The 16,196-nt window shown below is 46.9% G+C and overlaps 1 protein-coding gene across 2 annotated transcripts in view; it reads right to left on the bottom strand.

Annotated features, from left to right (window-relative positions):
* svopl (SVOP-like) overlaps positions 1-16,196 on the bottom strand; it is a 97,862-nt gene that overhangs the window by 41,857 nt on the left and 39,809 nt on the right. For both annotated transcript variants that reach the window (XM_052030521.1, XM_052030520.1), the window contains exons 3-5: positions 7,122-7,216; positions 5,311-5,409; positions 751-822 (exon numbers count right to left, since the gene is read on the bottom strand). In XM_052030521.1, coding sequence (XP_051886481.1) covers positions 751-822; positions 5,311-5,409; positions 7,122-7,216 — 266 coding nt within the window. The remainder of the gene's footprint in view (positions 1-750; positions 823-5,310; positions 5,410-7,121; positions 7,217-16,196) is intronic.

The raw sequence follows: 16,196 nt of genomic DNA on the forward strand, positions 1-16,196 counted from the left end.
AGGTGCATGGACCCTTGAGCATATTCAATAAGCTAACTGACTGAACCTTTGTTACGTTGTCTCTGAGATAAGTCTATCTTTACTTAGTAAAGCAAACTAAACTGAACATGTGTGCTCTTGCTTAAGCCTTGTACAATTTCAGCAAGACCTCCTTGACCTTATACTCACACCCTTTGCAATGACCTCTAACACATCGTCAATCTACCTAAGTAATTGCTGTACAAAGCCCGGCCAGCCACTATTTAGGACTGGGCAACTGGACAATCATTATCTCCATTCAGTTTCCTTCCATTTAATCTATGATATTCTCTTCTGCTTGATGCCTGCAATTCTCATTAATCAAATGCATTCAGTCTACCCACATTCAGCAGCTAATTATCACCTCAAACCCAAGAAAAATATGGAATTTCAATCCCAATACGGTACTCTGTACTGATGGGGGACATAAAACCAAAACATTCTTTGCATGGAAAATTCTGAAGTAAAAACAGAAACACACAGCAAGTCAGGCAGAGTGACTGGAGAAAGAAACAGGTCAATGACTTCCATTCTGATGAAAGATCTTTGATATGAAACATTAATTCCATTTTGCTCTCCAAAGATGCTGCCTGACTTGCTGAGGTTTTTCTTTCCCAGCATTTTTTATTTTGGATTTTCAGCATTTGATTTTTTTTTTGCTTATGAAAATCTCTGGCTTCACTCAGGAGAATAAGATATATTTCAGGCATTAAAAGAAATGACGTAACTCACCTTCCAACGCCCATATCTATCGGCAAAGAAACCCCAAACGCCACTAAATGCCATGAAGCCAAGGAATACCATCTGGAATAATTTTTATTTAGAGGCACATATTAGTTTCCGCTGACATCAACTTTGCTTAATCATGCCAAGTTAATGATTCTTCTCCAAAAATGAGGTGATAGGAATATTTTATTTCTCTATGTCTCCAGCTTCTAAACATTTCCACCGTAGGGTTTTTAGTTGAAGAAAGTGCAAGTGATTTAGCCATAATCTTCCCAAGATGGAAATCTTGGAAATGTAACTGTTCATAAGAACAACCAGGAAGTTATAGGCCTGTTAGTCTATCATAATGCTGTGAGGAAATTATTGGAACCAATCATCAAAGGCATGGTGACTGAGCGCTTAGGGAGAGATTTAAGAGATCCCAGAAGGAGAGGTGCTTTCAAAGTTGATATATTGACAAAGTTTTTATAGAGCACAGGAAAAAGTCCATGGTTGTTGTTTATATGGACTTCCAAGAGAAACTCTTTTAAGGTTCCATGTTAGAGACAGCTAGTTAAAATTAAAATTCCTGGAACCGGAGGCAAATTATTGACCTAGCTGGGAGGTTGGTGAGGTGATAGGGAAGTGACAAGTAATGTCCTACTAACATCTGTACAGATGCTCCAGTTGGTCACTACTTTTATTAATGACTTTGTTAATTCCAATGAGAATGTTATAATCCAAGCTTTTGAATGAACACAAAGATTGGTGACATGCTGGATACTGTAGATACAGGACAAATATATGAAGAGATTATGGCAAATTGAGTGCAAAATTATAGCAGCAGGATTTCGTTGTAAGTATAGAATTATTTATTTTGAACTAAAGGAAAGTGAAGTCCAAGTATTCTTTAATTGGCAATAGGCTACGAATAATAGAGATCTAAGAGGTCTAGAAACTTGTGGACTCAGCTTATTAAAATGTAGTGGTCAGGCTAAATGGAATTCCTGAAGTCCCACACCACCAGGTTCAAGAACAGTTACAGTATTTCCCTTCATCCATTCAGTTCTTGAACCAACCGGCACAACTTCAATCACTACAATTTAGCAACACTATGACCACATTGCTCACTTTGCACTACAATGGACTTTGGAGTATTTTTGTTCTAATTGTGTTCTTTCTTGTGAGAATTGTGTATAATTTATGGTTACATTATGTTTTTCTTGTGAATGTTGTGTCTCTGATGCTATGTGCCTGTGATGCTGCTGCAAGTAAGTTTTTCATTGCACCTGTGAATAAGTGTACTTGCGCATATGGCTATAAACTCGACTTTGACTTTGAAATAAATGTTACCATTTACAGTTGGAACATTATTTACAGCTGGATGGAAGGCCTGGTTAGAACATGCCTGCAGCACTGCAAGCAAGTTTGGGGCTCTGCACCTTGGAAAAGAAGCAATGATCCTGGTAGGAATGCTGTGTGGAACCACCAGAATGATACCAGGGTTCCAAGAGCTTGATTAGATTACACAATGGACATGTATTCACTCCGACATACAGTGTAAAGGGCTGATTTGACAGAACTTTTTGGGAATATTAATGGAACTTAAAGAGAGGAAAGAAACCATTATGCTCGTTGAGGATTCTAAGAAAGGCAACACAAAATCAGAGCCAGAACATTCTGGGGAGTGACTTACTTATTACAATACAGAGGAGGCCATTCAGTCCACCGGATCTGTGCGGACCTCCAGCAGAACGATACCATCCATCCTATTCTCTCTCTCTATATTTCCCTGTAGTCGCACCATTTATTTCTCTCACACATGCTCATCAACTACCCTTTGAGTCTTCTGCCACTTTACCCGCACAATGGGGTACTTTGCAGTTGCCAATTAACCTACATCATGTCCTTTGGAATGTGGGAGGAATCCATATACACTCAGTAGAAACCCACACGGTCACAGGGAGAACGTGCAAACTCCACACAGACAGCACTGGAGGTCAGGTTGGAATCCGAATGGCTGCGCCGTTAACCCAAGGTATTGAAAACATTTTACACACTGGACAACAAAAGTGTGAAAACCCCCCCCCCCCCCGAATAAGAGGAAGAGGGCCAGGTCAGCAAATACATTTGAATATGAGGCCAACAGACTATTCCTAGCACAGGCATTAGAGTGATTTGGAACCAAAGAAGGTGAATGGAGTCATGAACTCAGCCCAGTTTTGTTCAGTGATTGTTGGACCAGACTCATGAGGATGGACGACCCAGTCCTCTCCCTATATTCCTACAATTTCTAACGTTTACCTTGCTTCATCGATTCCTGGCCAACTGTTTGGTTCAGTGCGTTAATGCTCTTTGACCTCTGAGTCACAGGGGTACGAGCTTGGGCACTACCCCAGAGCAATGAGCTTATAGCCCGCAACAATACTTTCAGTGCAGTGTTGAAGGTGTGCTACCTCACTGTTGGAATTGCCCTTTCACATTGGGCATCATCAGATCTTTTTTTTATTCCAAAATAAACTTTATTCATAATACAAGACAAACTATATACAATTATAAAACAGTACAAGCCTTTACCTTCTTGTACAGATCATTCATTAGTGTTACCTCTTTATATAAGAAACAGCACTGATGCCACACGTGTGGCTCCCTGGGGGCTACCCAGTCCCGTATTTACAACATTCAGGGGCTTTCTCGCCTGACCCCGCCCCTCCCTCTCCAGTGGCAGAAGAACCCTAAAATGTAGTCCTTCCCCACCAAGCCCTTGCGTTGGCTGCACCCTCAGCACATACTCCTGCAGCCTGGAATGTGCCAGCCGGCAGCATTCCCCTACGGACATCTCGCAGTGCTGGGAGACCAACAAGTTTCGGGCAGACCAAAGGGCGTCTTTCACCGAGTTGATGACCTTCCAGCAGCAGTTGATGTCCGTCTCTGTGTGTGTCCCTGGGAACAGCCCGTAGATCAGAGAATCCTCTATTACGCTGCTGCTGGGGATGAACCGTGACAAGGACCCATAGCAAAGGCCTTATCCCTAGTGTCTTTGGCACTAGATAGTGTACATTGGCAGGCACGGTAGTGTAGTGGTTAGTGTAGTGCTTTAGAGTGCCGGTGACCGGGATCTGTAAGGAGTTTGTACGTTCTCCCCGGGTCTGCGTGGGTTTCCTCCGGGTGCTCCGGTTTCCTCCCACATTCCAAAAGACGTACGGGTTAGGAAGTTGTGGGCATGCTATGTTGGCGCCGGAAGTGTGGCGACACTTGCGGGCTGCCCCAGAACACTCTACGCAAAAGATGCATTTCACTGTGTGTTTCAATGTACATGTGACTAATAAAGATATCTTATCTTATCTAATAACTATTGTTCAACCTTATTGTCTACCTGCAATGCACTTCCCTGTAGCTGTGATACTTTACTCTGTATTCTGTTATTGTTTTTTCCCTGTACTACCTCAATGTACTCTGTACTACCTCAATGCACAGTGTAATAAATTGATCTGTATGATCGGTATGCAAGACAAGTTTTTCACTGTACCTCGGTACAAGTGACAATAATAAACCAATACCAATACCAACCACAGAGGAGAAGTTGGCCAGTGCTATCACTTGCAAGAATACCAACATATGGGTGTACTGACCTTCAGTCAAAAAAAAACAAATCTGCAGACAGAATACAACTAGGTCACTGCATTTAGTGCTAGAAAAATGTCCACCCAAATATCAAGTGTGTTTACTTCATTAGTGTTTGTGGGGGCTTGCTTCAGTGCATACATTGTAAAGCACTTTCAAGCCTCCTGAGATTGTGGACAAATGTCACGTAAATGCAAGGTCTCTTTTTTAAAAAAATTAAATGAAGAATTAACAGCAGCAGCCCAGCAAGACGGAGGTAGGTGAAAGGCTGACAGTGCAAAGTACGAGCAAGAAGTGAATCGTTAGTTGGAAACTCCATCGAACACACACAGAATATAGAACAGTACAGCAGAGGAACAGGCCTTTCAGAGAATCCGCCTGTGCCGATCGTGATGACAATCAAAACTAATCCCTTCATGGGGTCAGTATCCTTCTGTTCCCTTCCTGTTCATGTGTCTGTCTAAATGCCCCTTAAATGCTGACATCTTCAGTGCTTCCTACCACCACCCTCGGCACCCACTACCCCCCGTGTAAAAATCTTGCCTTGCACATCTCCTTTAAACTTTTCATCCTCTCACCTTGAAGCTATACCCTTTAGTATTTGAAATTTCCACCCTGGGAAAGAGATTCTCACTATCTACCCTGTTTATGCATCAGATAATTTTTATACACTTCTGTCTGGTCACCGCTCAGCCTCCAACGCTCCAAAGAAGACAATCAAAGTTCGTACAGCCTCTACTTTTAGTTAGTACTCTCCGATCCAAGCATCTGCTTTAAAATTACGAGGACAGTAAGAAGTTTAGAAGCTTCCTCTCCTCGGTTCTGGTGCAGAGATGAACCTTGGATTGGTTTTGGTTCCTGATTAGTTGCTGTGAGCTTGCTGTAGGGCAAAGCTGCTCTTGACTCCCAAGGGACACGGCGCCATAGAAATATAATGATCTAAATGAAGTGGAATAAACTTACGGTTGTAACCATGGCAACCTGCCATTCTTCAAGGAGCCACTCACAACGAATGACCGGAGAAATGACAGCCAGCAGCATGATCTCCATGGCCTCAGCTACCTGAAGAAACAATCAGAGAAATGTTCAGACCACATTCTGAGCTATCAGAGGCTTTTCTATTCATTTTATTAGCCAAGCCGTGAGCTCAGTGTTAAAACTCCTGCTTCGCAGGCCTGGAGGTGAAGACTGAGGACTTGCTCCATATTGCTGGAGATACTGGAATGTAGGCTCCCATTGGATAGAGGCCACAGGCTCGGGGCAATATTCCCATCTCTTGTCACAAGGGTTGGGATAAGATACCACTTCAGATTGGCCTAATGATTGGAGAATGGGGTTCCACCTCTGAATATTGGTTGGCATACAGCCAGGGGTCCCTGCATCCCAAGGTGTGAGGGTTCCCCCTTTACCAAGTGTAATGAGACTCTCAACCCTTGCTTGTAGTTTGTCCAGGAGAAAACTCCTTCAGGCTGACGAATCTGTCTGAGATCAGCTTGGGACCTGCCTCATGGGGCAGAGCAGCCATCGTTCACGATCCAGACCCACTCACAGAGACCAAATAATCTCTATTTCTCTAACTGTCCATCACTGCCTTCAGCTTCGTTGATGCTCTTGAAGCTGTTGCCGAGTTGTGGGTTCAAGACTCCCTCTTGGAGTTCAAGCATAATCTAGGCTGGGAATCACAGTGGTCGGGGGAGAGTGTTGCAACACTGAAGCTGCCCTCAGAAACCATAACATACCTGAAGACATGGGTGAATGTAATTTCCATTTCTTACAGTACCATCGTATCAGTAACATGCCTGATTTAACCCTTTGTACTGATTGTGACAGACAGCTTTTCACTGATAAACTGGGCTGGCCCATTTCACCTCTGCATGAGGGGGAATTGACTAGTAGGACAGCACAGTGGTAGAGCTATTACCTCACAATTCCAGTAACCCAGGTTCAATCCTGACCTCCGGTGGTGTCCGTGCGGAGTTTGCCCATTCTCCCCGTGACCATGTAGGCTTCCTCTGGGCGCTCTGGTTTCCTCCCACGTCCCAAAGACGTACGGGTCAATAGGTTAGATGGCCACTGTAAACCTCCCTTCATGAGTAAGGTGAGTGTTAGAGAGGAGGGGAGGTGAAGGGGAATGGAGTAGGATTAGTGCAAATGGGTGTTTGATGGCCGGTGTAAACTCGATGGGCCGAAGGGCCTGTTTCCATGCTGTAAGCCTGCAAGAGTTGAACTTGCTAGGAGCTGAGATGAATTCGTGAGAGGAGGCTGGTGTGAATCATAAATACCTGAGCAGTTGCGTCAATGACCTTAGTCGGGCTTCAAGATTCAGTGTAACTCAATATTGGAGTTTCTTAAAACACCTTGAGAACCTAACCATCCCGATACTTGAGATGTAGTTTATCAACAGGCAAAGATATTTGGTAAAATATTAAACCCTATTAGCTTCAATTTGGTTTTAAGGAAGGGTGGTGAAAGACGCCTTCTTAATTAAGCCTTCCACTCCCACTGGTGTGTGTAGTTTGATTATAAGTTCAGCAATTTCAATTTTAAGGTTCTCAATCTTTCTCATTTTAGGTGAAATAAAGCTGTCCTAAGGCTTCAATTAACGGAATGACTGAGCACTTTTCTGAGAACAAGTATGATGTTGTACTTTCCATCACTGTTCGTTGGAGTGTTTGGCGGAGACTGGGGCAGTCAGTGTTTGTTGGAGTGTTTGGCGGAGACTGGGGCAGTCAGTGTTCTCAACGTACAGGTCAACCATCCCACTAAGTACTTACATTCGTGCTACCCATGATACACAGCAACAGAATATGGAACCGGCCAAACCCAATGGTTTCCACGGCCTCTTCCACTGTGTACGTTTTTCTTTGAGCTGGAAAACAAAATGGGTTCACTCAGTGAATCTGGAATGGAACAGAATTCAGTCAAGGTAAACTCATCTTTGGTTACAAGATGGTGCTGGTAGCCTACTAGTCAGTGGCAGCGGGTTTGCACAGTAACCTTTCAAACAGGGAACTGGTGAAAGGTCCAGTCTCTGTAAACCAGTCTGGCTCTTCACATTGTGGACAACTGATAAATTGTTAACAATGATGAGAAGATTATTCTGCCCAGCCTGATCTTTAAGCTCCTATGGTCATGTAACTAAACCAAAAGAATCAATCAACCCTCAAACCAGAACAAAACATTTAAGTTTGTCACAAATTGCACTGGGCTTTCTCCTTATTGACGAATCGTCATGGCCACTTGAGACGAATGATACAGTCAGCAAAAGAAAACAGTACTTGTGTGGAATCTTTAACAAGGCACTTCACAGGAGGGTTCAACACCGAGCCACTGTGGGAGTGGCAGGGAAGTGAAGAGGGAAGGGAATAATTAAAGGGGGAGGGAACTGAGAGGGAGTGTGAGGGTGAGGGAGGCTTTTAGGGGAAGGAGTGGGGGTGATCAGGATACAGGGGTGTAAAGGAGGGGCAAGCCAAAGAAAAGCATGTAGGCAATATTTGTGTGTGTGTGTGTGTGTACGCACATGCGTGTATGTGCGCGTGTGCATGTGTGCGTGTGTGTGTGCGTGTGTGTGTGTGTGCGTGTGTGCGTGTGTGTGTGTGCGTGTGGGTGTGCATGTGTGTGTGCATGTGCGTGCATGTGTGTGTGCGTGCGTGTGCGCGTGTGAGTGCGCGCATGCTTGTGTGTGCGTGTGTGTGTGCAGGTGCGTGCGTGCATGTGTGTGTGTATGTGTGTGTGCATGTGTGTGCGTGTGTGTGCGTGTGTGTGTGCACGCACACGCGTGCGTGTGTGCGTGTGTGTGCGCGTGCGTGTGTGCGTATGTGCGCGCACGTGTGTGTGTGTGTGCGTGTGTGTGTGTGCGTATGTGCGCGCGCGTGTGTGTGCGTGTGTGTGTGTGTGTGTGTGTGTGTGTGTGTGTGTGTGTGTGTGTGTGTGTGTGTGTGTGTGTGTGTGTGGAGTGAAGAGGAAGGTGAAAATAAAGAAGGAGAGAGGGAAGAAGGTTCTTTATAAGCAGGATCGAGGCAGAATTTCTGAGACACCTGGCAAAGAATTGACAAGTCAAGGACACATAACCTGTACTGTTCAGGAAGGGCAGCAACAGAGAGCAAATATAATCACTGCTGGGATTGCTGGGTTTGACGAGCAGCACTCATTAACCATCTGAGCTAATAAATACAAGGTGACCGCTTCGTTGAGCACCTTCGCTCTGTCCGCCGCAGCAGCCGGGACCTCCCGGTGGCCACCCACTTCAATCCCACATCCCACTCCCACACTGACATGTCTGTCCACGGCCTCCTCTACTGCCACGTTGAGGTCGGGCGCAGGCTGGAGGAGCAACACCTCATATTCCGCCTTGGGGGTCTCCAGCCTGACGGCATCAACATCGATTTCTCGAACTTCCGGTAACCCCCCCCCCACCTTCTTTTTCTTTTCCCCAATTCTTTTGTCTTCCCTTATTCCGATGGCTTCCTTCCCCTGCCTTGATGACCTGCCCATCTCCTCTCCTCCCCTCCCCCATCCACTGCCCTCTCCTACCGGATTCCTCCTTCTTCAGCCCTCGGCCACCTCTACCTGTCACCTCTCAGCTTATTACATCTCCCCCCACCCACCCACCCCCCACACCCACCTACCTCCCCCGCTCACCTGGACACCCATCCCCCGCCTGTGTGTGCTCCTCCCCCTCTCCTTCCCCCCCACCTTCTTATTCTGGCTTCTGCCCTCTTCCTTTCCGGTCCTGATGAAGGGTCTCGACCTGAAACGTCGACTGGTTATTTCCCTCCATAGATGCTTCCTGACCTGCCGAGTTCCTCCAGCATTTTAGTGTGTGTCGTTCCAGATTCCGGCATCTGCAGAACCTCTTGTGTCTCCGAAATACAAGGCCAGTTTTAGTTAGGCAACATTTTATAATATAATGCCTGATTTTTCGTGAAATAGGAATGTGCTTCATTAAATTATGGGATTTAATTCATGACAGCACATAAGATAGTAAATGAGGAAAGCTTTCAGTTACAACTCAAATCACCCAGTCCAAGTACAATGCCCATTTGTCTCCTCTCTGTACTTTTAATTGTGTTGTAAATGCAGGCAGCTTTAAAGACAAACCAGAGTGGATTCTCCTTCGGGGAGATATCAAAAGAAAGCCTGAAAAGCAAACTCCAGATAAAGCTCATCTTCAGTTGAGAGTGTCACCCAATCAGAGGGCACTTCACCACTCTCCCACCAGATTTCTGACTCCTTCAGTTAGACAGAGCAGCCAGCAGACGCTTGATATCAGAAGGGAAAGAGGTGGCTACCTGATTGGGCCTCATCGGGGGTGCAAAGGGGCAACATCGGGCCTGTACTATCGACGTCCAGCAAGGTTCCAGTGTAACCTGTGCGTCTGAAGAAGGAGGTCATGGAATCGCCTCTCATTGTACACTAAGAGTTCATAGATGAAGGAGCTCTTTCGCATAGATGACTCAGATCATGAAAAAAAAATTAACATCCTTGCAGAACAAGAGGTGAATCGTTCCCACTGGAGGAGGCACAGTGGACAACTGGCCAGCTCCACCCTTTGTGTGAACCAGGACAGCGAACACACTGTTCAACAATGGCGGGGGATCACAGCCAAACCTTGCCTTGTCCTCCTTTGATGCTAATCAAAATATCAGGCCACACTTCTACATCTCCAGTATCTTCCAGGCAAAAGCTAAAGTGGCACATCCTCATAAAACAGCACTGGGGCACAGCTTCCCCACAGCTCCACAGGTTCGATCCTGACCTCTGGCGCTGCTCATGTGCAGCTTGCACGTTCTCCCTCTGACCCCGTGGGGTTTCCCTTGGTGGTCCAGATTCCTCCCACTCCCGAAGGCGCGCGACTTCAGAGGGTAAATGGGGAGCCGGAGAATCAAAGGAGAGTCGATGGGTGAGATGTTACCAGGGGAAAAATGTGGGGGGAGTGGGATTGCTCTGAGACCCAGTGTGAACATAATGGGCTGAATGGTCTCATTCTATGTTGCAAGGTGAAATATAGGAAATTGCAGTACAGTGTAGGAAAGAAATTATCTTAACATTTTATAAGAGCGTTTTAATTTAAGACAAGCTACCACATTGTCAGTCACCTATTTTACACTAAACCCTTCTACACTGAAGGTAACTGGTGCACATACAGAGGTGGAGGGCAGGATAACCAGGAGAATGTCTATCAGACCCCCTCACTAATAATTATTAAGGACATAAGCTTACTGATACAGGATAATATCATTTGATTAAAGTTCCCTCCAAATTCCAGATTGAAATCATATTTCAATTCCTGTGCACAGCCCTGCCTCCAAATTGCTTTGTAAACGTGCATGTGCTGCCACTCTGTGGTACATACAGGAACTGCAGCTTCAGATACCTCCAGAGGTCTCCTGGACGCACCATCAGCAGGTGGCTTTCAACTCCTTCAGGGAGTTCTCAAGTGATACACCAAGGAAACAGGCTCTTCGGCCCAATTCATCCATGCCGACCGAGATGCCTATCTGCGCTAATACCATTTTTCTGCATTTGGCCTGTGTCCCTCTATTCCTTTCCTCTATATTTACCATGTCCTCAACAATCTTATCACTCACCAACTTTTACCGATGCGTCATAGAAAGCATCCTATCTGGATGTATCACGGCTTGGTACAGCAACTGCTCTGCCCAGGACTGCAAGAAACTGCAGAGAGTTGTGGGCACAGCCCAGAGCATCACGCACACCAGCCTCCCCTCCTTGGACTCTGTCTATACCTCTCGCTGTCTTGGTGTAGCAGCCGGCATAATCAAAGACCCCACCCACCCGGGACATTCTCTCTTCTCTTCTCTTCCATCAGGCAGAAGATACAGGAGCCTGAGGTCACGTACCACCAGACTTAAGGACAGCTTCTACCCCACTGTGATAAGACTATTGAACGGTTCCCTTATATAATGAGATGGACTATGACCTCACGATCTACCTTATTTGACCTTGCACCTTATTGTCTACCTGTAATGCACTTCCCTGTAGCTGTGACACTTTATTCTGTATACTGTTACTGTTTTTACCCTGTACTACCTCAATGCACTGTGTAATGAATTGACCTGTATGAACGGTTTGTAAGACCTTTTCACTGTACCTCGGTACAAGTGACAATAATAAACCAATACCAATACCTGTCCAAATGCTTTTTCAACACCACCGTCCACCAACCATTGTCTCCAAACTCCATCCCCGCGCCCTCCCCTACTTGACTCCATCCTGCTCATCATCTCCCTCATCACCTGGTTCCACCTCTCACCTGCCAGCTCCTATCCCTACCCTCCCTCTCACCTCTACACTGGCTATCACCCCTCTCCCCTCTCAGTCACAGTCATAGAGTCATACAGCACTGCACAGGCTCTTCACCCAACTGGTCCATACCAACCAAGATGCCCATCCAAGCCAGTCCCATTTGCCTGCGTTTGGCCCATAACCTTCTAAACCGTTCCGATCCATGTACCTGTCCAGCTGGTATTGTACCTGCCTCTAATATTTCCACTGGCAGCTCGTTTCATACACCCACCACCCTCTGTGTGAAAAACCTGTCCCTCAGATCTCATTTAAATCTTTTCCCTCTCACCTTACACCTCTGTTGTCTAGTTTTAGCCTCCCCTGTTCTGGGAAATGAACAGAGACTGCCTACACTATCGTAATTGAATAAACCTCCATAAGGTCACCCCTCAGCCACCTGCGCTGCAGTGAGAACAATCCCAGTCTATCCAATCTCTCCTTGTAACTAAAGCCTTCCGTTTCAGGCAACGTTCTGGTGAATCTCTTCTCCAATCTTTCTCCACCAGTACTGTACCCCGGTGTTATACCATGATAGACCCGTCCCCACCAGTACTGTACCCTGGTGTTATACCGTGATTGACCCGTTCCCACCAATACTGTACCCCAGTGTTATGCAGCGACAGACCCATCCCCACCAGTACTGTACCCCAGAGTTGTACAGTGACAGATCCGTCCCTACCTGTACTGTACCCCAGAGTTATACAGCGACAGACCCGTCCCCACCTGTACTCTACTCCAGTGTTATACAGTGACAGGCCCGTCCCCACCAGTACTGTACTCCAGTGTTATACAGTGACAGACCTGTCCCCACCAGTACTGTACCCCAGTGTTATATTGTGACAGCTCTGTCCCCACCAGTACTGTACCCCAGTGTTATACAGTGACAGACCCGTCCCCACTAGTACTGTGCCCCAGTTTGTACCCCAGTGTTATACAGCGACAGACCCGTCCCCACCAGTACTGTACCCCAGTGTTATACAGCGACAGACCCGTCCCCACTAGTACTGTACCCCAATGTTGGACCTGTTCCCACCACTTATTTCCCAGTGTTTTGTTGTGACCAACCTGTCCCCATCAATACTGTTCGCCAGTGATTTTTAATGACTCCTTCTGGTACAGTAGCCATTGCTGTTCCCGTATAGCAGTGAATCTTGCCAATCAATCTGCTGGGCACTGCAGGATGCATTACAGCATTGTTTGGGCAAGGCAAAGACTTGCTTTATTAAAGTTTGTTTTTTCCTTCTTTATTAATTTTTGGCAAGGTCAGCATTTTTTGCTTATCCCTCAACATCCTTTCTAAGGTGATGGGGAGCCACCTTCTGGAACTGCTGTAGTCCTTCTGGTAAAGGTGATCCCACACTGCTATTGGGGTGGGAGTTCCAGGATTTCGATCCAGAGAAGATTCCAATCTAGTTTTCTGCATTCAGTGTTCACACTGTCCACATTAGAGCAGCCAAGCACAGATTGGGTGACTGCTCGATGGAGCACAATGTTCTGTCTGCAGGGGTGACCTGAGTTTCCTGTTCCAACCCACTTTTATTCTGACCTATCTGTCCATGGCCTCCTGCGCTAATACAACAAGGCCGAGGCAAGCCTGATGAACAGCTCGTCCTTTTCCCAGGAACGTTGCAAGCTTCCGGACTCAGCATCGGATTCTACAGCTTCACAGAACTCATTTTAGTTGCTTGCATCAGAACCGGCCATTTCTGCTGTCAGTCCACCTCTGATCTTGGTTCTTGGAGTTTTCCTCTCCCCATTACTGCAGTCTGACCTGCTGGACATGTCCGACCGCCCTGCTGTGTGTAACATTTTACACTCTTTTGTCTGTATCCTCACTCTCCAACTGCAGCCATGAACCCATCGATAACAACATATCCCCATGGCAACCCTGACCTCAGATCTTCTCTCTGTCCCATCGATCCCTCCTCCACCTTCCTGTCACTTGAGACTAACTTGCTTTATCTCCTTCCCCCCTCTGACAAAGAGCCTTTGACCTGAAACATTGACTGTCTTTCTTTCCGCAGATGCGGCCTGACCAGCTGAGTGTTTCCAGCATTTTTTTGTTTGGTTCTATTTCAGATTTCTGGCATCTGCAGTTTTTTTCTGTGGATTTCCATGAGGGAAAAGTTCCCCTCTCAAAGGGTTTGTGAGTGTTTGCAATTCCTTGCTCCAGGGGAAGATCTTTAATCAGTAAGAGAATAACAGAGAGAGGGCGGAATAGTGGATTTAGGAATGTTGAATCTTACTGAATGGTGGAGCAAATTTAAGGACTGAATGGCCTAATCTTGCCCTTATTTCTTCTGGTCTTATGCTCCAAGCCTTCCTGCAATAAAGCAGAGCAAAACTTTTGTATACCTGATTACTTGGAGGTACTTAACCTAATAAAACTCAGGTGATTGAGAGAAAACTCGTCCCTCTGCTGGGTCTGCAATTTTATAAGATAAAGATATTTATTTATTAGTCACATGTACGTGGAAACATACAGTGAAATGCGTCTTTTTGCGTCACTGAGAATGTGCTGGGGGCAGCCCGCAAGTGTCGCCACATTTCCGGCGCCAACATAGCACGCCCACAGCTCCTAACCTACACGTCTTTGGAATGTGGGAGGAAACCGGAGCACCGGAGGAAACCCACGCAGACACGGGGAGGACGTACAAACTCCTTACAGACAGCGGCGGGAATTGAACCCAGGTCACTGGCGCTGTAATAGCGTCACGCTGACCGCTACACTACCGTGCCTGCCCATACACTGCCGTGCCCGCCCATACACTGCCGTGCCCGCCCATACCCTGCCGTGCCTGCCCATACACTGCCGTGCCCGCCCATACACTGCCGTGCCCGCCCATACACTGCCGTGCCCGCCCATACACTGCCGTGCCCGCCCATACACTACCGTGCCCGCCCATACACTGCCGTGCCCGCCCATACACTGCCGTGCCACATCACCTTTCCACGCCGCTGTTTGCTTGATGCACATTGGAAACCTTCTGTGCTATGCCAATTTGCACCATAAGTCTGGGTCACATTTCAGACTGGCCTCCTTGAAGAACAAGGCACTCCCAGCAGTTTCCTGAATCCCATGTGGGCTATGGTAATCCGTCTGGGCTATGGTAAATTCTCTGCAATGCGCAGATGGACCCAGTCACTGTTAAGCAGGCTCCAAAGGTTAGAATAAACAACCACTTTTCTCCTTAGGCCGTGCAACTCTCTGACAGGATCAAGTCGAAGAGAGTTGGTTGCTGTGGAGGGGGAGATCTCCCGAGCTGACGAGGTCAGTGATGGTGCAGGAGTTAACATTCTGGATCAAGGATGACTTGCCTCCATCCTGGTATTGTGGGTTCTGAGGTGGGTGATCAAGCAAGTGATCTGGGCAATTTGTGAGGTGGTGTGCTCCTTCTGTTACTTACCTTGGACTTCTCTGTGTGCCCTCAAGGTTCTCAGTACCTTCCTGAATACTCCTCCTCCACTTTGAGCAGTGCTGGGCCAGGAGTCTCTGAGGATGTTGCATTTCTTTAAGGAGGTTTTGAGCACATCATTCAGTGTTTTCCTCTACCTGCCCGGTAACCTCTTCCTATGACAGAGCTCAAAATAAGGTCTCTGTTTCAGGAGATGCAAGAGACTGTAAATGCTGCAATCTGCAATCTCTTGTCCACCAATCACCTCAGACTCCTGTCTCACCACTCCCCTCTCCTCTTTATCCTGGTTGTCTCACCTCTGCATTCTCAGTCCTGCTGCAGGGTTTGCACGGTAGTGTAGCAGTCAGCGTAACGTATTACAGCGCCAGCGACCCAGGTTCAATTCCGGCCGCTGTCTGTAAGGAGTTTGGACGTTCTTCCCTGTGTCTGCGTGGGTTTCCTCCGGGTGCTCCGGTTTCCTCCCACATTCCAAAGACGTACGGGTTAGGAAGTTGTGGGCATGTTATGTTGGCGCCGGAAGTGTGGCGACACTTGCGGGCTGCCCCCAGAACACTCTACGCAAAAGGTGCATCTCACTGTGTGTTTCGATGTACATGTGACTAATAAAGATATCTTATCTTATGACCTGAAACGTCGACAATTCTTTTCCTCCCACAGACGTTGCTCGACCCGTTGAGTTCCTCCAGCAGGTTGTTTGTTTGCTCTCCGTTTCAGGAGTCTGGTGTTTGTTCTCTGTTTCAAGAGTCTGGTGTTGGACCTGTGAATGACACGTCCTGCCCAATGTAGTCACCTGAGTGTAACTAGGGCCACGGTGCTGGGGACATTGGCAGGGGATGTTGGTTCACTTATCCTTCAGGTGAACTCGGAGGATTTTGTGCAGACAGCACTGGTGGCATCTTTCCAGTGCCTTGAGATGCCCGCTATGGTAGTCCCAGTCTCAGGAGCTGAAAGGGGGTTTGATTGATCACTGCTTCCTAATCGTTCACGAGTTTTGTGCCAGGTCTGATGTCTTGAACTTCAATCAAACTTGGATGGTGGTGCAGAAGGGGCAGGTCGGTCGAGGACTTTGGTCCTGTTGATGTTGAAGTGAAGCCCATCCTCTCATAGTAAAAGTATCTGGAGCTC

The sequence above is a fragment of the Pristis pectinata genome, chromosome 15 (assembly GCF_009764475.1).
Source record: "Pristis pectinata isolate sPriPec2 chromosome 15, sPriPec2.1.pri, whole genome shotgun sequence".
Classification (NCBI taxonomy): domain Eukaryota; kingdom Metazoa; phylum Chordata; class Chondrichthyes; order Rhinopristiformes; family Pristidae; genus Pristis; species Pristis pectinata.